Source organism: Mastigoproctus giganteus, chromosome 2, assembly GCF_048544385.1.
Source record: "Mastigoproctus giganteus isolate SK-2022 chromosome 2, ASM4854438v1, whole genome shotgun sequence".
Taxonomy (NCBI): Eukaryota; Metazoa; Arthropoda; class Arachnida; order Uropygi; family Thelyphonidae; genus Mastigoproctus; species Mastigoproctus giganteus.
In genome coordinates, this window is record NC_143576.1 from 147,865,251 (window position 1) to 147,891,884 (window position 26,634).

The following is a 26,634-nucleotide window of genomic DNA, read 5'->3' on the forward strand; positions in this document are numbered from 1 at the left end:
TTCAAGCCCATGACCACCAAATACAGAGGATGTGGAAGGTCAGGGAATAACCACTGCATATCCCCAGCCTGAATAAAGGGTGATGGTTGGCGTCAGGAAGGGCGTCTGGTCATAAAAATTGCATGCCAAAACAATAAAAACGCTGGCCCCATATAATAATGGGAAAAGGAAGGACAGAAAAAAAAAAAAAAAAAAAATTGTTTAGTTCTATTTGACCTGAAATAAATTAATTCCTTATATTTTTTAAATTACAACTGATTTTTTCCAAATATCTTGACTGTTTATCTACGTAATCATATGAAAGAATTCTTGTATTACCTAAATTAAAAATTGTTGCATTCATTACATTCAAGTTGATGTGACCTAGTGTGCTAAAGTATGTGATATTCCAAGTAAAATAAAAGTTGAATCATGAAGATAATTCTACAAATTTGCAAGACTTGTTTATGCAAGGTTTTGCAAATCTGTCATTGTTACCAGCTTATAAATTTACATCTGTAAGGTTTTATCATTTTGTAAATAAGTAATTGTTATGATATTTTGTTGAGTGAAAGTTACTATTATTTCTATTAAATCTGTTAAATTTCTATTTCCAAATTTCTTATTTCTATTCAAGTTACCAGTTATAATTCTTTAAAATGATCTGATATAGTTTAACCCACTATTTAGATCACTGTTTCATTGCAATAAATTTATGTAATTAATACAAATTGTTTTAACACTGAGGGGGTATTCATTTTCATTTCGCCCACCTCAACATGGTTGAGTTGGGTGAAATGAAAATTCTAAATATTGAGTGTGGAATAAGATTACAGACTTAATTGTTGGTGTGGGCGGGGTCATAACCCTTATCAACAGTTCTCTTCAGTCTGCCATATATTGTATACTTTACAGTAAAATTTATTTATTGATTTATTTTATTACATATTTTCTTCGTTGAATTTTTATTATTTAATTAAATAAAATTCTTTAATACTTAATCTAAAATTTTGCATCAAATTGTTGTTTAAAGCACAAGAGTCTAATATATGGGAGTTGGAAGAACGTCACATGCACGAGAAATATCAGCTACTGAAATCTCAAATTAAGGATGTGTTCTTTTTACAAAGACATCAAATGCTAGTTCGCCATGAAAAGGTATACATAATTGATTTGTTTGTTTTATTTTATTACTTTTATATCAGCTATTAATAATTAACACCTTTGCATGGTGTTAATTATTAATAGCTGATATACTTTGAAATACTTTTGTTAGTATTCCTTCTGCTTCCAGATGTAAATTTATTAATCTTGTTTTATAACAGCATTTATCAACCGGTGAAATACCACCACTTTGCTTATTGGAGGCTTGAAGTGGTGAAACCCATGTTTGGTCTCTAGAGCAAAGTTTCCGGAATCCCCCTCCCCCGATACTTCTCCCTCAACCCGTGCACGGTACTAAGTACTATAGGTTTTGATACCTTTCGTGTTTGGGGTTTTCATAAAAAAAAATTTACACACATGCACACACAAATATAAATAAAAATAAGTGCTGAAGAAATAGAAGCTTAGAAGTGTAGACATAAAATACTGAGAGACAGGAGCAGATGCACCTTGAGTGACTCTACCTCATTTGCAATCAGACACTAGCGAAACCTGATTTTGGAGTTGCAAAATACCACAGGCAAACCTGTAAGTGTTTCTGTGACACATAGAAAGCTGCATGCCGTGAATTTTTTCAGAGGAGCTGCAGGCCACAAGCCTTTGATAAATGTTATTTGGCTCACTGAACATGGACTGTGGCAGTGAATCAGTCCAATGGAATGACTAGTCATGCCAAACACCCTTCCATACATTGGATGTGTTTTGAGTGATTCCTGGAGAATAATTACTGCCTGAGTATTGTTCCAACTGTCGCGGGCTAGGCTGTTTCTCATGGTATGGACTGGGTCCACTGATCCCAGTGCATGGAACCGTGAACACTGAGTCTTTTATTGATGTTCCAAACAATTCTCTGCGCTCTGCACTGTGGCTGTTGTTTTGGTTTTTAGGAGCATTAGCAACTAAGGCCATATTGCTCCGGGGATATGCGGTGTTCATTCCCTGACCTTTCTGCATCCTCCGTATTTGGTGTTCACAAGCTCGAACCCCGGTCTAATCAAGAAGCGTGTGCTACGCACTGCTGCTCCTGCCCACCTGGCTACGGAGGCACTGCACTGTGCCAGTGGCCTTTGTGTCTTCCAACATGACAATGCTCCACGTTACAAAATAATGATTGTGAATGCATCATTTGAAGAGAATAACATTGGCACATTTCAGTGGCTAGCATGGAGCTCTAACCCCAACTGACATCTCTGGAATGAAGTGGAATAGAGAATTAAGGGACTAAGGTGCTGACTAAACCTCATCCTTTGTGCAACTCAGTTACTTCTTATCAGTGCTGTTTAGAAACTCATCTACAAAATTTATACAGTTCATTATATTGCACTGCAACTGCCACATGATACCTGAACAACTAAGACACAAGTTACTACAGTGTAATAATGCAGCTCCTTGTGCTGCTGACTGACTGATCTACTGTACTATCAAGGGACGTCTTGTACTAACAGACTAGGTTACAGCTTTCGATACCAACATGGAAAGAAAACAGACTAGATGAATCGCATCACACATCTCCTTGTATTGCTTATGACTGTCTTAATGGGGCACAATAACCAACCGGCTATGAATTTCTTTGTAAAAATGTTTTATTCATAACTACAAGTATCCTATGACTTATAGTAAGATAATGTGTGAATATATAGGACCAGCTGGAGGTGCCACTGAAAAAATTTCTTATTATCAGTGAGAGTAGAAATTTCTTATTATCCTCTTATATCGGTATATTATTTTAAGGGGTGTGCTAAGAATGTGTTATTGCTTGAAAGTACCAAAATAACTCAGCCTGCTTAATTTTTATATTATTAAGAATATTACTAAAAGTGAAAATCATATGCCTTTCTGTAAATATCATCTGTTACATACATTATGCCATTAAGTGTAACTTTGGTTGAATGCAATATAGCAGAAACTAAAAAAAGTGTTGGGGCTAGAGGTTCTTACTGTCCATGCCTAGCCTTTTGAACCTATTTTTATGTATCACATTTATTTGAAACACTTCATTGACTTTGCAGGTGCAATAGTGATTGACTTAAATACAGTATATATCTTTGTAGAGTTTCCATTGGTTTCTTTTTTTGTATTGTCTTACTTCTCCCCCCCCCCCCACGTTCACCAGCTTCACATCTGGGAAAAAATAACAGTATCATTGGAATTTATAAAAAAATCTAAATTTAATTTGAAGGTAGTCTAAAACACTTTGAAGATTAATCTGCTGATTCCTTTTATTAATATCCATTCTATTCTTACTGTTGAGTACATTTTTGGTTATCATAAATGTTAGTTTTTAGCTAATGAATATTACTTCATCTGAAGGTGAGACTGCTGAATGGGTTGAGAAGCAAGGCATACAGAATAATGCCTGGAAAAAAACTAGATAATGCTGAGAAACTAAAAAAGTCTCAGCCACGTGCAAAAATACAAGCAATGATTCACAGATATTTAAATCGCCCATCTCTACTTTTAAATTATAAAAGTGACCTAATAGCAGAACCAAATGCATTAGGCGAAACTGTTCCAGTATCTCAGCTAACAGAGCTACAGAGCATATAATCCAACCTTTTTAAGATTCAAGGAATGATGTGAGAAATCAGAAATTAATTTCAGTCATCAATTTCAGACTCATATAATAAACTTATAACTAAAAATGAATTAAATCAAGCTATGGAAGATTCTAGGACCAGTGCATTTGGATAATGTCAACAACGGATGACATTTTGCTACTGTATAATTGAATATTAGTAGCAGAACTATTTCCAGATTAATTGCATTGAGCAATAATCTTAGTATTCCTTCCCAGAGCCAGGAAAAGATTCAACACTCCTAAGTAAATATGGATCCATTGTCCTAACTAGTTGTGTGTATTAGATATTGGAAAGAATAGTTAACACATTGCTGATGCGGTATTTAGAAGAACATAACTTTTAGCAAATATGCAATGTGGTATCAGATGAAATAGGTCTATTTAGACTTTAATTTGAACAGAAGCAGAGGTCATAGATTCTTTCATGTGATCTTGATATGTGGTATCAGTATAGAAAAGGCTTTTGATGCTACTTGGAAAGATGGGATCTTTAAGGATTTCAAAGTGTCTCCCAAATTTCATAAAAAATGTCTTTTCTTCCTGAAATGTTCACACTTGCATCTGATTTTCACTCTCTAAAACCTTTTTTTCCCAGGTGTCCTACATGGGTGAGTGTTGAGTGCTATTCCATTTGCAATTTGGACAAATGTAATCATAAAACAAGTACTACTAATAGTTAAGAATGCTTTATACATTGATGAATTTAGTCTCATATCACTCTTGCGATATGCAAATGATGGAATGGCAACTATTGATAGTCAGTGGCAGGATGCCACTGACCATCAGTAAGTGGATTTGAATAATGAATATACCCTCTTCATGCTAAAAACTGACACCTACATCCAGATCTTGAATTTAAGTCCCTAGGTTAAAAAATAATAATAATAAATAATTCTATGAATATGAATAATCATATTCGTAGAATTAGAACAGAGTTTAAGAAGAATTTAAAGTTTTTGAGTTTTGTCCTCAACATCTTGAGGAGTAGATATTAACACTCACCTGCCACTGTACAGAGCTCATATACGAACAGAATTAAACTATGCTGCATGTATCTGACTCTGCAATAAAAAGCACACTAAGCTAGTTAGACCTGGTACACCATGCAGTGATGGTATGACTATAGGAGCCCATTGTACTTCCCAAATCCATATCCTATATGTTGAGGCAAATGAACCACTTCTACAGGGTGTCTCAAAAATATTGGTACAAACGTTTAGGGGAGGTAGGTAACATCTAAAGGAATGTGAATTGCATAGGAACCCATAACCGGAAATGTCACCGTAAGTCGGTAGACGGCGCTGTTCATCAGTTCGCGAGAGGGAAAATTTCTGGTTTACTCATTGAAGCAGTAGTCGCTGCACGAAGAGCATGCATCGATATACGAACTGTGAGCTGGCAGACATGCACCTAGTGTATGGATTAGCAGAGGGCAATGGACGAGCCGCTCAATGAATTTATGGAGAACGCTTCCCAGACAGACATGTACCATCCCACCATTTGTTTGCGCGTGTGCATCAAAATTTGTGCAATTATGGGTCATTTAGAGGTAACAGGAGTAGTGCGGGCAGACCACGTTCGACGCAAACTCCCGCCATTGAAGAAAGTGTGTTGAATGCTGTCCAGAATAATCCTACTACCGGCACATGTGCCGTTGCCTCTGCTTTAGGAGTGTCTCGTTGCAGTGTACAGTGTGTCTGGCATGACGATTCCTTACACCCCTTTCATCTCCAAAGGGTTCAGTTACTGCTCCCCCAAGATCATCCTGTACATGTGGCTTTTGCGCGGTGGTTTCTCCAAGAAAGTGTTCAAGACTTGAATTTTCCAGCCTATGTTTTGTTCACGGATGAGGCTTATTCAATCAGCACAATGCTCATGTATGGGCTAACGACAAACCACACGGTGTTCGCCCCCATGCGGCACAACATCGCTTCACAATAAATGTGTGGGCGGGTATGGTCGGTGACTGCTTAGTCGACCCATACCTGTTACCATCCTGCATGAACTCCACTAAATATCGGATCTTTCTTGAACAAGTTGTACCAGGGTTACTTGACGATGTTCCAACAAATGTGAGACGTAACATTTGGTTTCATCATGACGGAGTGCCTGCCCATTATGGAAGGTGTGTTCGTGAACATTTGAACAGGCGTTCTGGGCGTCGATGGATTTCCCGTGGTGGACACATTGCCTGCCCCCCCCCCCCCCCCATGCTCAACTGATTTATTGAGCCTTGATTTCTTTCTGTGGGGGGGCCCTCAAATCTATCGTGTATGAATCGCCTGTGGAGACAGAAATGGATCTTGTGGCAACACTCGTCTGTGCTGCTGCTACTGTCAAAGAAACTCCAGGTGTGTTCGACCGTGTCCGCCAATCCATGCTGCGTCAGTGTCATGCATGCATCCTGTCTCATGGTGAAACCTTCAAGCATCTGTTGTAACATCATGAAATGCATCCATCTCGTTATGTCAAATAAATGTTTGCCACTAATTACTGTCTTGTGGATTTCTGCTTCTTGTTCCTCTGCTACTACTTTCCCGTGACATTTCCGGTTATGGGTTCCTATGCGATTCACATTCCTTTAGATGTTACCTACTTCCCCTAAACGTTTGTACCAATATTTTTGAGACACCCTGTATACATTTGCAGTAAACAGCTCACTATACTATAGAGCTAAACTCCAGTTTGTGCAAAATTTCACCAAAAAGTAGTTACCCACCTGGGAAATTGAATACAGCTTTTTATGATTTTTCATTTGTGTGCTGGAAAAAAGGCATTTTTTCCCCACTAATATATCAACTACTGTACACATTTGATCAACATTATTACTCAGATTATTATTTGATATATGTAGATGGATGGATCAAAGACTGACTCCTTAGCAGTTAGCAGCAGTGCTCCTTAATAGGTTAGTGGCAATTTCGATTCCAACAGAATGTAGTATATTTACACTAGAACTGATTACAATTGAAATAGCATTAAAATGAGTAGACTATTCAATATAAAAGGTGGATGACCTACAGAGACTCCCTAAGTGCATTTCAAACTTTACAAAACAATAAACACCTCTAACATACTGTAAATTGGCAGATATAGAATGCAATTACAGTAAATCCCTGCTATTCGCGGGGGTTACGTTCCTGAGAAATGCCGCGAATACTGAGTTATGGCTCCCATAGTAATAAAGGGGTTCCGTTCCAAAATATGAAATATAAGAAAAACTAGTCTGAAATTTTGTCTATGTATGTATTATATGTACCTTCATAATATGACTGTACATAGTGAAATGCAAACATATGGCATCGAAATGAAAATAAGAAACAATTTATTATTAAATGTAATATTTATTAGAAATTTCAAAACAAATATTTCAAACCAACACCTTTTCTAGTTAAAAAAAACTTATCCCGCCAGTGCTATCACCAGTTTCGCTAAAGTGTTGATAAAGGAGTTTTGCCTTTTCACGAATGATGAGTGAACTTAACGGAATTTTATTTTGAGTTCGGTCTTCTATCCAAAGATTTAAAGCTTTTTCCATTTTTTCTAATTTAACATCACAAGTTACAGAGCAAATTTTTGAAGCAATTAGCACGTTTTCACGGACACTACGGCGGATTTTTCCTTCCGATTTTTTGGTTGATCGTACCGTTGACTCATTGATTTTATAATGTTTTGCCACTGAGGAGACACTTTCACCATTAGAAATTTTATCTAATAACTCAATTTTATTCGCTAATGTCATCACCTTCTTTGATCTTTTCACATTTCCCTTGTTATTCGTAATCATATTTTTGTACGGATTAGAAAGAACTTGTCCACAATAAAGACACTTTCTTCCGTTAACACGCTTGAAAAAGTCTATTTTACACTGCAAAACGGTAGATTTGTCACTTTTGTAAGCATATCAATTTATAAATTGATAAATTTATTCATTTTATAAGCATATAAATTAAAAGCAAACGATGAAACCTTCCATGACAAGCGCATAACACATACTCAACAAGGATTAGCGAGAAACATCCAGGCTCGTGATTTTGTCACCCTTCTCCCCCCACCCACTGAGCGCTGTTTTGACCGGAAAAGATAATTTTAGCCACGCCCATGTTTTTTATGGCGGAAAATGTTCACGGCGATTTAAAATTCACATTTTTTTAGGTTTCATTTTATATTAAATGGGTGACCGCGAATAGCGGTGGTTTACTGTATATTCTCTACACAGAAAATTATAGCAAGTTTTGTTGGATATCAGCTCAAACTGCAATAAAAATAAAAATAAAATGAAATGAACTGGCAGACAGCAGAAAACAGCCTTCAACAATCCTTAATTTTGTATCCTGTGTAAAGACTACTATAGAAAAATTATATTACTTTGTATAGAATAGAATATTGGTGGCAATCCTGGAATGAACTTTTTTTTTTTATTATTATTATAATTATTAAACTACAAAATTAAACAGACTATTTCACTATGGCATTTTAGTCTGGAAATTCCATAGAGAGGAAGTGGTGTTAGCTTGATTTTGGATCAGTTGTAGTTTTATTATTCATTCTTAGCTAAGGAGGCAACTCTTACCAAACTTGTTTGTCTTAACTGATTATCAATAAAACATATTCTTAGTATTGTTATGAATGGCCAGGTGTTGTTCTGTATGCCTGCATGTATACTCAGATGTACAGACTGACAACAATATCTTAAACTATCACACTAGTCATCTGACAGTGTACACCCAGATATATTTTAGCAAATGAAGAGAAAGTGTCAGTTATTTGTAATTTTTTTTTTTTTTTTTTTTTTTTGTTTCTTTTGAGATGTAAATGCACTTTTTCTATAATTTAATTTGTCCAAGAACAGGTTACAATACCAAGTTAGTTAAGGTACTGAAGTTTAATGTCATTAAATTTTCAGGAATTGGAGCATGCAAAAAAAATAAATGCTCAAAAAGAGGAAGAGTTATTAAAGCAGCATTCCATAGAGAAGCGACAACTCCCAAAATGGATAAAAACAGAAATGAAAACTCGAGAAATTATATTTCGTGAAAGCCTGCGTATTAGTATGGCAAATTTACCAGAGTCACAAGAAGATGAAAGAGAGAAAATAAAGAAGGTATGTAAAGTTACACTTGCTTGTTCTTCAGCTTTGTCTATTTTCATAGAGTAAACAAAAGTGGATTCCAAACATGTTCAATTTGAAATGCTGACTTCCCTTCTCTTTAATGTGTGCTGTATGATTACAAATAATAGAACTTCATTAAACATTTACATTAATCATTTACAGATAAATTTTGCTCTTGTGCAGCTTTTGATTTTCATAAATTCCCAGGACCCATTATTAGTGTTGGTGTGATATTTCCCTTATGATACATTTAACACATGTGCTTCAGTGGTCTCATCTTCAGCTCTTTTTTGTTTTACTAGGGTTTTTTTTTTTCTCTCCCCACCAAAGCCTTGCACCTGACAAGGTGGGGTTCCAGAGGATGAAATTCCATTTCAAATTTTAGGAAAATTTAGATTCAGCTCACTATTTTGTTTAAGTTTGGCCAGTAGTCCTAAATTTTTACACTGTAAATGGCAAAAAAGAGGTGATGTTTTAGTTCATATAATGTTCTCTTAATGTATTTCACAGATCTTGAAAAAGTTTGTGCATTTTTTTTACTGTGCTTATTTGCAGAAGAGGGATTATCTCATCAAGCATAGTGTATCATCTCATAGGTGCTTTCAAAAATCCATAATACGAAACAGTATAGTGTAAATGGGTGGTAGAGGCTGACAGTTTGCGGAAATTCAAAGGTCATCTGGATAGTACCTTTGGTTGAGGGAAATGCATGGGATGATAGGTTTAATTTCCTTTTCTTTTATTAATTATTAGGTTTTTTTTTTTTTATCATTGTTTTATTCGGGTTTTTTTTTTTTTTTTTTGCTGTTGCAGCATAAGCCATAGGCTTTCTTGCACCATACGGCCATTACTAATACTAAATACAAATGATAAACATGTTTTATAGTAAAAATTAAAATATCTGTTTTTTATTGTGGAAAAAAAACTGTTTACCATGAAACAAGTTAATGCTATGATCAGGATTATTCCTAGCAAGGTTCTATATTGCTATATCTGATATGCTAAGACATCCCAGTATTAAAATAAAATAAAATCATGAAATAAGGAAAAGGCAAAGTGACACTCATCCCTAGTTAATACAAATGTACAAATCACTGTGCAAGGAGGTGTACCTTCACAACCATCAAAGCATGAGTGTCACTTCTCAAAAATAAAAAAATAACCAAAGAGAGGTAACTCACAAGCATCACCTCTACAAGGAGACATCAGCACTCAGAAAGGATCATATTTCAGTCATTGGCCACTATTCAGCTAAATGTCAGTGGATGTCCTTAAACAATCTAAACATAAAAGAAATAATGAACAAACTCAAATCATGATCATAAAGTATGTCATCGCCACCACCCCTTATAGATTAAATAAGGAAACTTAACAAACAAAATGTAAATTTGAACATTGACCAAGCCAATTGACTGGTCTAAACCAAACACAAATATGCAAATAAACATTAAAGAAAATTCAAATCAATTAATCAATGCTAACCAAATGACACAATAAATTAAAACATAATGAAGAAAGCACAGGGTTGTCATGAACATTCAAATGAAAGATTGAGAAACAAGAAATTCAACAGACTGTGTTACATACATATCAAAAAGGAACTTTATTATAATTAGACAAATTGCTACAATTAGGGTTATTCTTAGCAAGGTGATGTATCACTACATATATACCAAAACACCCCAATATTAAAATAAAATAAAATCATGGACTAAAAAGATAAAGCGAGTCAGAAATCACAAGCACTGATATCTTTCTCTCTGAAGAGGTGGTGTTTGTGAGTTCCCTGTCTTTGGTATTTGGAGAGCTGCAGCTCCTTGTGTAAGGAGTTGTGAGCTTGCACTAATAAGGGTGAGTGCTGTTTTGTCTTTTCTTATTTTATTTTAATATTGAGGTGTCTTGGCATACAGGTGGCTGTATAACACCCTTGTTAAGAATAACCCAAGTTGTAGATTAACTAAGATTAACTTGTTTTGTAGTAAAGTGTTTCTTCTTTTTCATCATAGTCTTGAAGCATGACCACAAAACAAGTTAATCTTAATTAATCTACAACTTGAGTTATTTTTAACAAGGGTGTTATACAGCCACCTGTATGCCAAGACACCTCAATATTAAAATAAGAAAAGACAAAAACAGTACTCACCCTTATTAGTGTAAGCCCACAACTCCCTACCCAAGGAGCTTTCTAATTTTTTGTTGAATGCCAGTATCTAAACTAATTTATGAATTCGTAATACAATATATCAGATTATTTGCATACATTCACACATACAAAATTAGAAAGCCTTTGACATAATCACTAAATACAGACAAGCAACAAGGCATGATTTAAATAATCTAAGTGGAATGGCTCTATTTAATGTTAGCATATTTATACTTTTAGAAAAGTATGTTTTTTAAAGCATAATATGTTGTTTTAAATTATTTCTCATTTCATTCCATTACCACCTCTTTCTTTGAAAAGTGTCTGTCTGATACAGTACTTGGAATATGGATAGTGTCATGAAAACCTTTTAAGTATGCCTAGCTCTCCATTCTTTGCTTTTTTTCTAGCTATATTTACTTCACTTTCACATTTTGATTCTTATTTTCTGTTATTTCTGTTTGAATATTGCCCAACTCATTTTTTGCTGTGACAGACTCTTCAAACATTACGTGTGGAACCAGTAATTGTTTCATCTTTTTGTTTTGAGAAAGAAACACTATAGCAATGTTTAGATCATCTAGAATGCTTTCTAAGTGACTGAATTCTGGCATTTGAAATTAGTTCTCTATTCCAGTTGATTTTACTTCTTCCCAAAGTCACTCTTAAGCAGTCTCATAAGTGGCTCCTGACAGATGGGGGTCCTGTTAGCTTCCCCAAAAAATAAGCCACCCTGCTGTCCTGGTTTAGTGGAAAAGTTTATTTCCCAAACACATTGGAGCATCAACTATTTCCAGAATAATCATGACCCTTTCACAGTTATTAAAGATACTATAAATCTGGGCCATAAATTCAAATTATGGAGAATAAGAACAAGCTATAGACTGGATTGTAGTTTGTCTTTTAGTCAGCTAGTGTTGTTAATTACTGAATAATTTACCTTAATGGGTAGTTAAGGCTGAAAGTTTGGGGAAATTCAAAGGGTTTTCTCTGCACCATACAGCTTGTTGACAACAAATGGCACTGATAGACAAGATCATTAAGGCCTTCAGTGTATTTCAGACACAGAGAAACAGTTCCTATGCAGGACATGCTGGTTTAGTTAACAAAGATTTGATCCCAAAGTCTGTTGAAACATCATTAGAATGAGCAGAGCTGTCAGGTGGCTGAGTAGTTTTAACCAGCTAACATGTTTGAGGACATAACTGAATACCAATGAAACTGTCGGTTTTAATTTGTGCCTTACGTGGAGTTAAGTCTTTCATTCAGTATTTGCAGAATTGATCAAGTTTGTTCCCTCATCTTTTTAGATCCCCTGTGTAGAACCCACCATCTTGGTCCTCTGGCCACTCCCCTTTTCTATATAAATAAAATAATTATTTGGCCTAAAGTGTTTTTTGGAAACAGGTAGTAGAAGTGTGGGGGGGCACATCTGGAGAATATAGTGAATTGTGACGGCATTTCATAACCTTAATAAAAAAAAAAAAAAAAATGGCCCCGAGTGCTAAGCGATTTGAAAGCATCCGTTTTATAAATGTAGTTTAAGAGATTTATAGTCTTTTCTTTCAAAGTTATTTATTTTTGGCTCCTAAATAAAGAGGCAAGCTTTATACCAAGAAAGAAAATACACCTTTCTTTTGTATTTATATAACTAACTTGTCTAACACAGTAACTACTAACCTCTTATCACTTGGTCACTGGTGGCACCGCTCCTGCCTCCACATGGCGGGCCTGGTAACCTGAGTATAAGTTATATACTCAGGGCAAAAAGGAGCAAACATGGATCCTTTAATATCACCATCTGTAGAGCCTACGTGCTCATGTGAATTTGAATCTTCTCAAGCATAAAGAATTAAAAAAGATGATTCTTCATCTGACATACCTGCTTTCTTAATTCTGCATTCTTTGTCAACAAAATCACTTAACAGCTTATCTCCATTTCTTGTGCAGAAAAGCATAGAAGCTGTAGCAGGTACCCCTAAAATGATCCCCCTGAGTAGCAGGTACTCCTAAAATGATCTCAGGAGATCCCCTTGTAGAAACATCGAACCCAAATCAATCTAGGCAGCTCCTGAAGCAAATGACCTTTGGAGGCCTTCCCATTTCTGTTACCACACAGAACTTTAAACACCTCAAAAGGGGTTATTTCGGAATGGGACCTTAATGTTACTGGGGATGAAATTGCTGAAGAACTTAAGGTACAACATGTCATCAGTGTTAAAAGAATTATGACTAAACAAGATGGTGTTCTTACACCCACAAGAAATGTAATCCTTACCTTTAACACTGCAAATCTTCCTGCATCAGTTAAAGCTGGCTACCTTTCCTGTAAGATCTGACCATACATTCCAAATCCACTTAGATGCTTTAAATGCCAGAAGTATGGTCATTCTCAAAAAGAATGTCAAGGAAAGGCCATTTGCCCCTCATGTGGCTCTCCAGACCACTCCCAAACTGAATGCACAGCAATAACACCAGTGTCCCAACTGCCAGGGTGCTCACCCTGCATATTCTAGAACTTGTGAATCGTGGAAGATGGGTAAGAAAATATTGAAATACAAGGTAGAGAAAAATGTTTCATACCAAGAGGCATGAAAACAGAAATTAGATGTCATACCTTCCAAATCATACTCTAATGCAGTTAAAAACACTAATGGGGTTTCAGCACGGACTTATATTACAATTCCTCCTGAATTATCTCTTGTCCATTGGGCCAGATCCATTCTGATGGATGGTGAGACACTGACAGCAACAAAGACCAAAAGTACATCAAATTCTACTAATACAAAGCCATCCAGTCCACAACAACCCCCAAGTCAGGAACGTTAACAAAAGAGAAAGATGTCCACCTTACACAGAATAAACCAACTGATTGAACTATGGAAATTGATAAGTCAGATAATGAAGATGCAGTTCTCCTGCTACACGCTGATGACAAGGTGGATATCACTTGTCCAGTTTTTCCAAAACGTGAAAAATATAAACAGGATCGAGGGAAAACAAAACGATCAGACCAATCCACCTAACCTAAACCCAAGTAAAGCAGAAAATCATTCAATGGAATTGTAGAGGCCTAAAAAGCAATTTTGTTGAATTAAAATATTAATACACCAGCACGATCCTGCAAGCATTTGTCTACAGGAAACATATTTATCCTCAAATTATACTCCACACTTCTCAAGGTATACTCTGTACAGGTGGGGCAGATGTTCTGAAATGCAGTGGTCATTCCCTGACTTTTCCGCATCCTCCGTATTTGGTGGTGACGGGCTCGAACCCCGGTCTAATCAAGAAGCGTGTGCTACGCACTGCTGCTCCTTCCCACCTGGCTACGGAGGCACTGCTGAACTCAGTGAAGCTCTCCATAATTCTCGAAATAGTTCTGCTGGGCCAGATGGCATTTACTACATAATGTTTTGCCACCTCAACTCCAAATCAAAATCTACATTATTAAAATTTTACAACAGAATCTTTGAACCCTGATACATGGCATCAGTCAATAGTGGCACCCATAGCAAAACTGGGGAAAAATGCTTCCTCTCCCAACAGTTATCGGCCTATATCATTGACCAGCTGTTTAGGAAAGATACTAGAAAAGATGGTTCACAAGAGACATGTCTGGATTATTGAAGATCAAGATGCTATAACACACCACCAATTTGGTTTCTGCCATAACAGGTCTACAACTGATGTCCACATCAAAGTCAAAGCTCACATTCAAAATTCTTTTGTCAAAAAACAGCACATGGTAATGACAGCTTTTGATATTACCAAAGCATTCGACACAACCAGAAGATATGGAATCCTCCAAGACTTATACAACCTTGAACTGAGAGGTAATCTACCTAGATTCATCCAGAATGAGCTGTCCAAAATTCACATGCAAGAAGAAGGAGTACCTCAGGGATCGATTTTAAGTGCCACACTTTTTACATTGCGTACCAGTAGCATTATTCGAGACATCCCAGCTACGGTGGAAACTTATATGTATGCAGACGATCTTGCCATTTCCTGTCAATCATCAAACATAGCTACCATTGAAAGACAACTACAGTTAGCAATAACCAAAATTGAAACTTGGACAAAATGTAATGGCTATCAATTAACCGATGGGAAAACAGCAGCAATACACTTCTGTAAATTACGATCGCTTCATCTGGAACCTATTATTAAAACTGAAAAGCAGAGAAATACTGATGACCGACTCCATAAGACTCCTGGTTTGATTTTAGACACCAAACTTAATTTTCATACGCATATAACTTACCAGCGAACTACGTGCCTTCAGAAATTAAACATCCTTCACGCAGTATTCTCAACTTCTTGTGGTGCTGAATTTATATAAATTCAGTGCTGAATTTATATCGTGCTATAATCCGGTCATGATTAGATTATGGAGCTATAGTATATACTTCAGCTAAAAACAGCATCTTACGGTCTCTGAAGACCAACACAGTGCCCTGCGATCTGCACTAGGTGCCTACAGAACCTTGCCAGTACAGAGCTTTTACATAGAAGCACACGACCCTTCACTTTATCTTAGAAGACAACGCCTACTCTGCCAAAATAAGAAGCTTTCCAACTCATCCGTGTTGGGTATACCTTAACGATCCTCTTTGGCCAACACTCTACAAATCCAAGCCTAATGAACGTAGGCCTGCTGGGATACGTCTTCAAGAAGTAATACAGAAGTGGAAAATCAACCTCAATAAAATTGCAGAAAGTAGAAATATGCCTTTGCCTCCGTGGGATAGACATGATATAGACATTGATCTATACTTTGCTCGGTAGTCAAAAAATACCATTCCACCACTTGATGTCCGACAGTTACATGCCAACTATACTTCGGAACACACACTAGGAAACTCTGTCTATACAGATGGGTCTAAGTCCCAATCACGTGTAGGAGCAGCAACTGTATTCCCTTCGCATGTAATCTCAAAATCCCTTCCAGTTGAGTGCAGCATACTATCTGCAGAACTATATGCTATCCAGCTTGCATTAAGTGAAATATGTCCACAGTCGTCACTCTGTCTTAATATATTCGGATTAGCTCGGTGCTATCTCAGCCATACAGGATAAACAACATTCTCATCATCCTCTCTTATAAGAAATTGGCTTTCTAATCAACCTCTGTCAATAGAAACACTCTGAAATAACTCTTTGCTGGATCCCAGGACACTGGAATAGAAGGCAATGAAAAAGCAGACAATGCAGCTAAGTCAGCATTAGAACTGCCAAACAGAACAATGATAGTATCATTGTTCTGTTTCATAGTATCAATGGTAGTCTTTGTGTAATGTCTCCATCATAAGCCTGGATATTCTTCCCATACAGTCCTTAAAAACATTTAAGATATTACTCTGAAAACTGGGTTACCTGCATATAAAAAGTTACAATTTAATGTATTTATTTTCAAAAAATTAAAGTATATGGTAGGCTAAAAACTTTTCAAATACTGTGTGTTTTAACATTTGGAATTTGTGTTTTATTTAGTTTCAAGAAGGAGAAAAACGAAAATATAGGGCTGAACAGCAAAGGCAAGAACAAAAACACAAGCGCCAGCTGGAAGACTTGAGAACATCTGGTGAAGGGTATATCAGAGAACTTGAGCAATATCAGGTACTGTTACATTCTTGAGTCGCTTTAATTGGTTAGTTTGAACATGAGACAACTCTGATTTAATCTTTGTGTATCACATTTCTACATTTTTCTAATTGTGAATGTGGAAATGTAAAATATCAAAGTAACAAGTGAGTAATATATAGTTTAGCATTTCTTGTATGTATGATGTGATTAAGTCTTGTGTGCGTTTTGGTTTAAGGTTAAAATCAAACCATAAATGAATAGTTTTCTTTTCTTTTCATTATTTTTTGGTTAAAAATTGAAGTCATCACTAAGTGCTTTCTTGCATCAAATGCCTCTACTAATGCTAATGTGCTATAATTTTTATATTTTAAAATACCTTCTACATCAATTCTTTAATAACTAAAATTTTCAAGTTCTAGAAAGTTCATAGGAGCTGAAAGAAACACTAAGGTAGTAATGATAATGTTAAGAAGAGAACTTGTAGACAACTTCAAATTACCTTGGAGAGGGAGGAGAATTAGAAAAGAGAATAAGAGAAAAATCCATGGAATTTGTTACCATGACCAAGTCGATCCTTCTACTATTTTCAGTGCATTCTTAAACAAATGTGGGTTTTCCCCCCCATGTTTATTTTCCCTTCTACTTTAAAAGTTTATGCATTTTATTTTATTAGAATAAATATAGTATAAATAGCATGCATATATGTTCTTACACACCAAAAAGTTTTGGTTATTTTAAGACTTCATTATCAGATAAACACCTAGTGACACATGTTAATAAGTATTTTTTATCAGGGAGAGAGGAAAAAAAAACCACAGACTAGATAGATTTTTGGATGCTGATTCCAAATCTGTTTTTGGTTTTCCTCTAGCACATCTAGTTTTTGTGATAAAGACTGATTACGTAAATGTGACGAGACTGATTTTTACCACTTGCTCACCTATTTAGCCAACCAACCTACATGAATTATCAATTTTTGAATGAATAATTTTATATCCTTGTTATTTTGTAATTTAATTTGATTATAAAATCTTTCATGTAAGATTCAATAAATTACTGAAACACATTCATCATTGTGCCTTGAAATTATAAAAATTACCCCAAGAAATTCTGCTACATCTGCAGCTCTTTCCTAACTAAATCACAGTGACGTACAATCATGATAGATATTCACAAAATTTAATGGTTATGTTTTGGCTATCCTCTAGGTCAGTGGTTCCTAGTCTTTTGTCACCCAGGTTACACTTGAAGTTTAAAAAAAAAAAAAAAAAAAACATATTCACAGCACATCTAAATAGTAATTGCCACTGAACTCGACAGTTCCCCCCAATCTCGTTGCACACTGGTTGGGAACCACTGCTCTAGGTGACCAGAATAAGACATAGGTACATCGTTATTTGTACTGCTTGTTCAAATGGATTACATGGCTGGTCAAACAAAAGGAAAAAGTTGATGCCGCTTGTCATCCCCATGATATGGAGGGAGCCAAGAGACCATGATGGTGATTGTTACTTTTGTAGTGGAGAATGTAACTGGATTCTCAGTAAAGAATAAGCACAAGATGGTTTACTTGAACTTGGATTTGCTGATGAGACCAATTCTTCACAATTACAGTATGCCACTTCAGATACCTCCACATAGACTAGATTCTTTGATGAGATGAAATGGAATGTGATGAAGGTGCAATTTGCAGAGACCTGACAACTTTAGACAATCGTGAATAGACATTGAGCCAGAGCTGTTAATCTGAGATGAGTTGAATGACCTCATTAGAAACCTAGCCCTCTCCAAAGATAAAGCCAAACTTTTCACCTTGTGACTAAAGTGGAAATAATTTGGTTAAGAAGAATGTAAAGGTGTCTCACCATTGAAACCAAGTTTTAGTTTTGGCAATATTTTTTATGGTAAACATAAATGGAGTGTTTGGGGAATTGTCACAAGTACTTGTTGCATCCGAATGGCATACTGTAATTGTGAAGAATTGGTCTCATCAGCAAATCCAAGTTCAAGTAAACCATCTTGTGCTTATTCTTTACTGAGAATCCAGTTATATTCTCCACTACAAAAGTAACAATCACCATCATGGTCTCTTGGCTCCCTCCATATCATGGGGATGACAAGCGGCATCAACTTTTTCCTCAAAGTGGAGGAGAAATTGTTGAAGTTAAACATAAGAAAGGCACCTGGGGTGGATGGGATCTATCCAGTTATTTTAAAGGAGGCAGCAAAGCAACTAAGCCATAATTATGAGAGCATCCTTGGACTCAGGGGAGGTTCCCATGGACTGGAGATGTGCAAATATGTCCCCAATTCACAAAGGTGGATCGAAGGGTGACACGAGTAATTACAGACCAGTTAGTTTAACTTCTGTTCCGGGTAAAATAATGGAGTCGCTGGTTAAAGATGCATTGCAGGATCATCTAGACAAGACTGCAGCAATAATTCAAACACAGCATGGGTTTGTTAAGGGAAAGTCTTGTCTGACAAATTTGATTGGTTATTATGATGTGGTCACAAAGGAACTGGATGCAAAAAATAATTTTGATATCATATACTTGGATTTCAGGAAAGCTTTTGACACTGTTGCGCATGGAAGACTACTGTACAAATTGGAGCAGAATGGTATTAAGGGTAAGTTGCTACAATGGATAAAAGGATGGTTAAGTGGGAGAAGACAGAGGGCGGTAATCAATGGGTGCTGCTCTTCGTGGACTAATGTTATTAGTGGAGTCCCACAGGGTTCGGTGTTGGGTCCACTGTTGTTTTGTGTATTTATCAATGATATTGATGAAGGTATATCAGGCTTAATGTCGAAGTTTGCAGATGACACAAAGGTTGGCAGGGTTGTTAATGACAGTAATGGCAGTGTGCTACTGCAACAGGATCTAGATAATTTGGGCAGATGGGCTAAGAAGTGGCAACTGAAGTTTAACCTTGACAAATGCAAAGTACTGCATATGGGTAGAAGTAACCCCAGAGAAACGTACCAACTGTGTGGTACCACACTTAAGGTGGTAGAAAATGAAAAAGACCTGGGAGTAATTGTGCAGTCAGATATGAAGTTTTCTGAGCAGTGCAGACAGGCTGCTAGGGCGGGTCATGGGGTTTTGTCAATGATATATAGGAATTTTGCTAGCAGGGAAAAGGAGGTGATTGTCCCTCTGTATAAGGCAATGGTCAGGCCACGCCTTGAGTACTGCGTACAGGTCTGGAGGCCTCATTTTAGGAAGGATGTAGATTTGCTTGAGCGTGTACAGAGAAGAGCAACACGATTGGTGAGGGGAATGAAGGGATTCTCTTACCAAGAGAGGCTTAAGTTCTGCAAATTGCAGTGGCTGGAGACTAGGCACCTGCGCGGTGATCTGATTGAGGTCTATAAGGCCTTGAATGGGTTGAGCACGCTGAATTCTGATGGGATCCTTCCACTTGTTCAGATTACCAACCTACGGGGACATAAGTTCAAATTAAGAAAGGACAGATGTAGAATAGATGTGAGGAAATTTGCCTTTAGCCAGCGGGTGGTTAATTGCTGGAACAAACTTCCATCTGTCGTTGTGGAAGTTGATAGGTTAAATAAATTTAAGGAGGAACTGGACAGGCATTTGGAGGGAATGGTGTGATTTTTTTTTTTTTTTTTTGGCTGATGTTGCATAAGCTCCTACACTTGCTTTCTTGCATCATGTGCCACTACTACTACTACTACCTCTTCATCAGCTCCTCACAGTAAAGCTTTAAAGCTGTTCTCTTACATAACTAGCATAACTAGCCATCCATCACTATTGCCCACTCTCTTCATCTAAAGTAGACATACTATAACATGTTTTAATTATTCGTATAAAGTGTTTAAACTGTATTAAAAATGTATTTAAACTGTAAAAGTGATAAAAATGTAATTGTAATCAGTGTCATGTTTTGTAATGAAATCGTCTTAAATAAATTCTACTAATATTTGAAATAATACCCAATGAAGAGAAATTGGATTTGATTTGGAAAAAAAAGTTTAATTTTGTCTGACCAGCAACCTGGCATGTCTGATGCTGCAACAGTATTATAGATGGTGAATAATCAGATTATAAAAGTCCAGTAATGTTGAATATATTTATGTAGAATATTATACAAATAAGTGTAATACACAGTAATGGTATAACACAAGATACCACTTTATTTTAATATATTCTTCTGTAAATATACAAGTATTATAAATGTGAAATCTTGTGTTTTTAGAATGAAAAGAGAAAAACATTGATGGAACATGAAACAGCCAAACTGAAAGAGGTAGAAGAAGAGTATGCATGTGAGCTGCGAGCATGGAAAGCAAGCTTAAAGTTGAGGAAAGAGGTATTCACTTTCATACTTCATTTCTAATGCTATAAAAAATGAAAATATTAAAATTTACTATTGATTTCTATTTGTGTTTTATTTAGTATAATATTTTGGTGGGTATTTCATTATGTCCAAAGCTAGTATTAGGTGTGGCAAATGATGCAGCATAAGCAAAAAAAAAAAAAAAAAAAAAAAAAAAAGCTACCATCACTTCATTTAGCCATCCCTTCTAGCAGCTTCTGTTCCAACAGTCGGTTACTCTGTGGTTGAAAGCAAATGCTTACACTTGTATCCTGAAATATCAACTCACTTTTTCCAGTTTAAATCGTGTGTGCACACGTCCTAGAAAGAGTAAGAATGCCATAAGCATTTGGTTTACTAAACCTTAGACACTTCTTTTTAGTAATAGAGCCCTTTTGTTCCCTTGACTACCCTTCTCAGCACCTGTTCTAACAGATCCTTCCCAGAATGGTATGCAGTACTCAAAGATGTAGCCTAACCATTGCCTTATGATTAATTATATACAATGAACCATTCAGCTCTTTGTACCTGCTGGAAAATTCCTATACATCATTGGCAGTGCCAATGATGTATAGGAATGACTGCATGAGTGTCTACTGTCCTTGTGTGTGATTAATTACTCAATAATTGGTATGTTATTACATTACCTTGCATTTATCAGTGTTAAACCTTACTTTTCAGCCAATCTACTTAATATTTCTAGGTATTGTTGGAGCCAACCAACCATCATGTCATTAACCATCCTGCCAACCAGGAAACTTAAGCATTAAACTTGATATTCCTTCTTCAGTATTGTTACTAAATACTGAGAACTGTATGAAGTCTAGTGTTGAACTCCAAGGAACTAACTAATAACATTATTTCGAAAAGCAGTGGCCATTAATAACTATTCTGTCTTCTGCACACCGCCATCCCTTTATCCATAGCAGTAGATTGTCCCAAATGCTGCAATGCTCCAATTTGTACAACAGTCTTTCATGTGGAAGAGCGTTAAAACTTTGCTGGAATTGAAGTATCTGATATCAGAATTATTTATTGCATCGAATTCCTTTGTGATTACTTGGAAGTAGCTAATTTGATTGGTCAGACAGGGTCTCCCATTAACAAATCCACACTGTGATTTGTGATCACAGTGTGGATTTTTTAATGATCAAATAATAAAGTTAATGTTAATGATCAAATACTGAAGGAGTGCAGGATCAAGATAATCCTGCATTATTTCTTTAACCACTGACTCCATTATTTTCCCTAGAATAGAAGCTAAGCTTGCAAGTCTGTAGTTGCTCACTTTATCCTTCCCTGATAGTTTATATTTGAATAGGAGAGACAATTGCTACGGTCTGTAAGACTGCAATTTGTAAGGCTCTCCTCTGAACCCATGGATGCTCTCATAATTGCAGCAAATGGTTTGCTTACCTCTGCTATTGCCTTTTATGTAATTGGATAGATTACACTACCCTAAAAACCTTATTTACTCTTAGCTTTTACAACACCTCTTCCCTTTGCTTTCAGTTGTCGTAAACTCATTTAACCCCCAAATAGAATTAGGTGTACTTCTGGTATTCCATCCTTTAAAACTTCACACATACATTGTCAATAGGCACACCATTCATATCCAATGAAACAATGTGATTTATCCCTTTCCATCTAGTTTTAACATACAAAGAATTCCATGCAACTTTTCTTTGCACTCTTAGCCAAAGACTTCTCATCTGCCTTGGCTTTCTTTAAACCCTATAGTAACTTGATTGCAGGCTAGCTTATACTTGATATAGACTTCTGTATCACCTTTATAATTTATAATAATCCCATACATTTTGAATCTCTGCCACTAGTCTCATTACGATGTGGTACATTAGAACTCTATATTTGCACCATTAAAAAACAAACTAATTGCATCAATTCATTTGATATCCATTTAGATCTAAACCTTGAACAATATCTCTTAGGTATATCTTTCTTCGAGCTCATGTATTAATGATCTTGGTAAAACACCTCCCACCATTCCTAACACGCTCCATTCAATGCCTCCTGTGGTCTTCCATCAAAAGGATTTTGATGAATCTTGATGCTAAGAAAGCTCCAGGTCCTGATGGTATTTCTCCACTTGTTCTCAAAACCTGTGCTCCTGAACTTACTCCTATTCTTTGCCACCTTTTTTCACTTTCTTATTCCAAAGGTGTTTTTCCTTCTGCTTGGAAATTTGCTCATATCCAGCCAGTTCCTAAAAAGGGTGACAAATCCCTCCCATCCAATTATCGTCCCATTGCAATTACTTCTACTCTTTCTAAAGTAATGGAGAAATCAATTAACCGCCAACTCTTAAACTACCTAGAAACCTTCCATCTGATCAACGATCGCCAGTATGGATTCCGTCAGTGTCGATCCACTGGTGATATTCTGGCTTATGTTGCCCATTTATGGACTAATTCAATGGAAAGGTTCGGTGAAACACAAGTAGTTGCTCTTGACATCTCAAAGGCTTTTGATCGTGTTTGGCATAAAGGTCTTCTAAACAAGCTTCCATCTTATGGTTTGCCAACTGTTTTTAGTAATTGGTTATCCAGTTTTCTCTCTGATCGCTCACTGAGGGTGATGTTAGATGGCTCTCTGTCTTCTAACTTCTCCACTAATGCCGGTGTCCCCCAAGGTTCAGTTCTTTCCCCCACTCTTTTCCTCTTGTATATCAATGACCTTCTTCCATTGACTGGAAATCCTATCCATAGTTTTGCCGATGATAGCACATTGCATTCAACTTTCCATTTTGAGAAACCTTGTCTAGCTCAATCAGTTTCAAGTTCTCGAAAATCTGCTGCCAATTCCTTAAATGCCGATCTTCAGGTAATTCTCCAGTGGGGCAAAGACAATTTAGTTGATTTCAATCCTTCTAAAACTCGATCTTGTCTTATACCTCGCAAAAAGGATTCTTCTGCTCCTATGCTTATCTTTAGTGACACTCCGATTTCTAGGCAAAATGATATATCTCTTTTAGGGATTACCCTGACTTCTAATCTCTCTTGGCACAAGCACATTACAAATATTGCTTCCTCTGCATCTAAAAAAGTTTGTTTTCTCTTTCGCTCTCGGCGTTACTTTTCTCCCAAACAGCTGCTCACTCTGTATAAATCGCAAATCCGCCCTGACATGGAATATTGTTCCCACATCTGGGGTGGTGCCCCCAAAACCTCTCTCAGGCTTCTTGATTCCATTCAGAAGAGGGCAGTTAGGTTAATTAATGATTCATCTCTAACAGAGTCTCTCCACTCGCTTTCTCATAGACGCACTGTTTCTGCTGCATGCCTCTTCTACAGATACTTCCATGGGCACTGTTCCTCTGAATTGGCTTCTATAATTCCCGCTCTCTCTTTCAAAACAGTCCGAACACGTGCCGCCACCAGCCAACATCCATTTACTGTCCAACTTCAAACCCACAGAACCAACTTTTCATCTTCCTCATTTATTCATTCAACTGCCGTTTTCTGGAACAACCTTCCTTCATACGTATTTCCTGAAAATTACAATCTACAGAAGTTCAATATCAACAAATATCTTCTTTCGTCTTCTCAACCTCCAACCCAAGCATGGTACTAAGTACTATAGGTTATAATACCTCTCGTGTTTGGGGTTCTCATAAAAAAAAAGGTGACATAAAAACTTAGATGCCTTTACAGTTACTTCCCCCTTGAACACTTTCCATTTAGCATTTTCAGTAAAAGCAAAATCCATTCCATTTATCCTTTATAGTAGTTATATCTTTAAATAAATCCCACATCAATACTCAGTGATCACTGCCATCTAGTGGTTCCCTTATCTGAAGATTCTTAATGTACAAGAGTATCGAGAGTATTCAACTACTGCTTATCTCAGTTGCCCAAATCATTCACTGTATGGTTCCTTTCACCTCAAAGGTGGTACTTGTCCATATGTCTGTTCCGATATTCCCTGTCAGACTTGGTAATTTGGAATCTCCTCTTTTCGAGATCTTCTCTGGCTTAAAATCTCTATACCTCATTGTGTCAAATTCATGTGTTGTCTCTACTGTTCTCCGAACTCCATTAATCACTTGGAGCTCTTTGACTTCCTCTCTTTGCAATTTGACTTTCTCCAGTCCAACTTTCCTAACAGTGAGGTAATTTTCCTTGGTGATTTCAATGTCCACAAATCCAGCTAGCTTCAGTTTTCTAGTCGCACCATCTAGCTGGTCAAGATGCTGAGGCTTTTGCACAGATTGTTCATTTACCTTCAAGAATACCGGACAATCCTAACCATACAGCCAACGCGCTTGATCTTTTTCTCACAAACAAGCCTTCTGAGTACACAGTTGAAGTGAGTGGTCCTTTAGGCACCTCAGATCACAACTTGGTGATTGTCTCTTCTCCAAGGAGCCTTTATCTCATGGCTGTTCCCAAACTAGTGTTGTTTGGCATTACAAGAATGCAAAACCTATGAAATTTCTTTTCTTCTTTTCCTTGGTTGGATTACTGTTTCAAAACTTCTGATGTCAACATTTGCTCAGATCGTGTCAGTGAAATTATTCTTGTAGGAATGGAATCTTTTATTCCACATTCCACTTTAAAATCTCATCCTTTATTGGTTTTCTGATAAATGTGCTAAGGCTGTTCAAGAGAAGAATGTTGCATATTGTAATTGACTTGTTTCCAATTTTTCAGTTTCATTTTCTGCCTACACCAAAGCTCGCAGCAATTGTAAAGCAGTTATTAATCTGTCCTAATGGTAGCTGAGCATTCTGGTCCCTTGCCAAAACTATTGGCCACAACTTTTGCCATCTCTGCTCCCACCTGTCAAAACCAGATGGTTCTGTTGTCACTTCAGCCAAGGATAAAGCTGACCTGCTAGCATCCCATTCTAAAGTAATGGAGAAATCAATTAACTGCCAACTCTTAAACTACCTAGAAACCTTCCGTCTGATCAACGATCGCCAGTATGGATTCCATCAGTGTTGATCCACTTGTGATATTCTGGCTTGTGTTACCCATTTATGAACAAATTCTGTGGAAAAGTTCGGTGACACACAAGCAGAATCTTTACATCTCAAAGTCTTTCAATTGTGTTTACCATAAAGGTCTTCTAAACAAGCTTCCATCTTATGGTTTGCCAACTGTTTCCTTTCTGATTGCTCACTGAGGGTGATGGCTCTCTGTCTTCTAACTTCTCCACTAATGCTGGTATCCCCCAGGGTTCAGTTCTTTCCCTCACTCTTTTCCTCTTGTATATTAGGCACCTCCGTAGCCAGGTGGGAAGGAGCAGCAGTGCATAGCACACGCTTCTTGATTAGACTGGGGTTCGAGCCCGTCACCACCAAATATGGAGGATGCGGAAAGGTCAGGGAATGACCACCGCATATCCCGGAGCAATATGGCCTTAGTTGCTAATGCTCCTAAAAACCAAATAACAACAACAACAACTCTTGTATATTAATGTTCTTCCATTGACTGGAAACCCTATCTGTAATTTTGCCAATGATAGCACATTGCATTCCATTTTCCATTTTGAGAAACCTTGCCCTGCTCAATCAGCTTCAACTTCTCGAATATCCGCTACCAATTCCTTAAATGACGATCTTCAGGTAATTCTCCAGTGGGGCAAAGACAACTTAGTTGATTTCAATCCTTCTAAAACTCGGTCTTGTCTTATATCTTGCAAAAAGGATTCTTCTGCTCCTATGCTTATCTTTGGTGACACTCTGATTTCTAGGCAAGTTGA

The 26,634-nt window shown here is 36.8% G+C and overlaps 1 protein-coding gene across 2 annotated transcripts in view; it reads left to right on the top strand.

Moving 5' to 3' along the window:
• The window catches only part of LOC150089647 (serine/threonine-protein kinase 10-like), a 218,350-nt gene that overhangs the window by 189,643 nt on the left and 2,073 nt on the right, over window positions 1-26,634 (top strand). For both annotated transcript variants that reach the window (XM_090389579.1, XM_090389580.1), the window contains exons 18-21: window positions 1,013-1,137; window positions 8,628-8,825; window positions 16,474-16,599; window positions 20,791-20,904. In XM_090389579.1, the coding sequence (XP_090245705.1) occupies window positions 1,013-1,137; window positions 8,628-8,825; window positions 16,474-16,599; window positions 20,791-20,904 (563 nt within the window). The remainder of the gene's footprint in view (window positions 1-1,012; window positions 1,138-8,627; window positions 8,826-16,473; window positions 16,600-20,790; window positions 20,905-26,634) is intronic.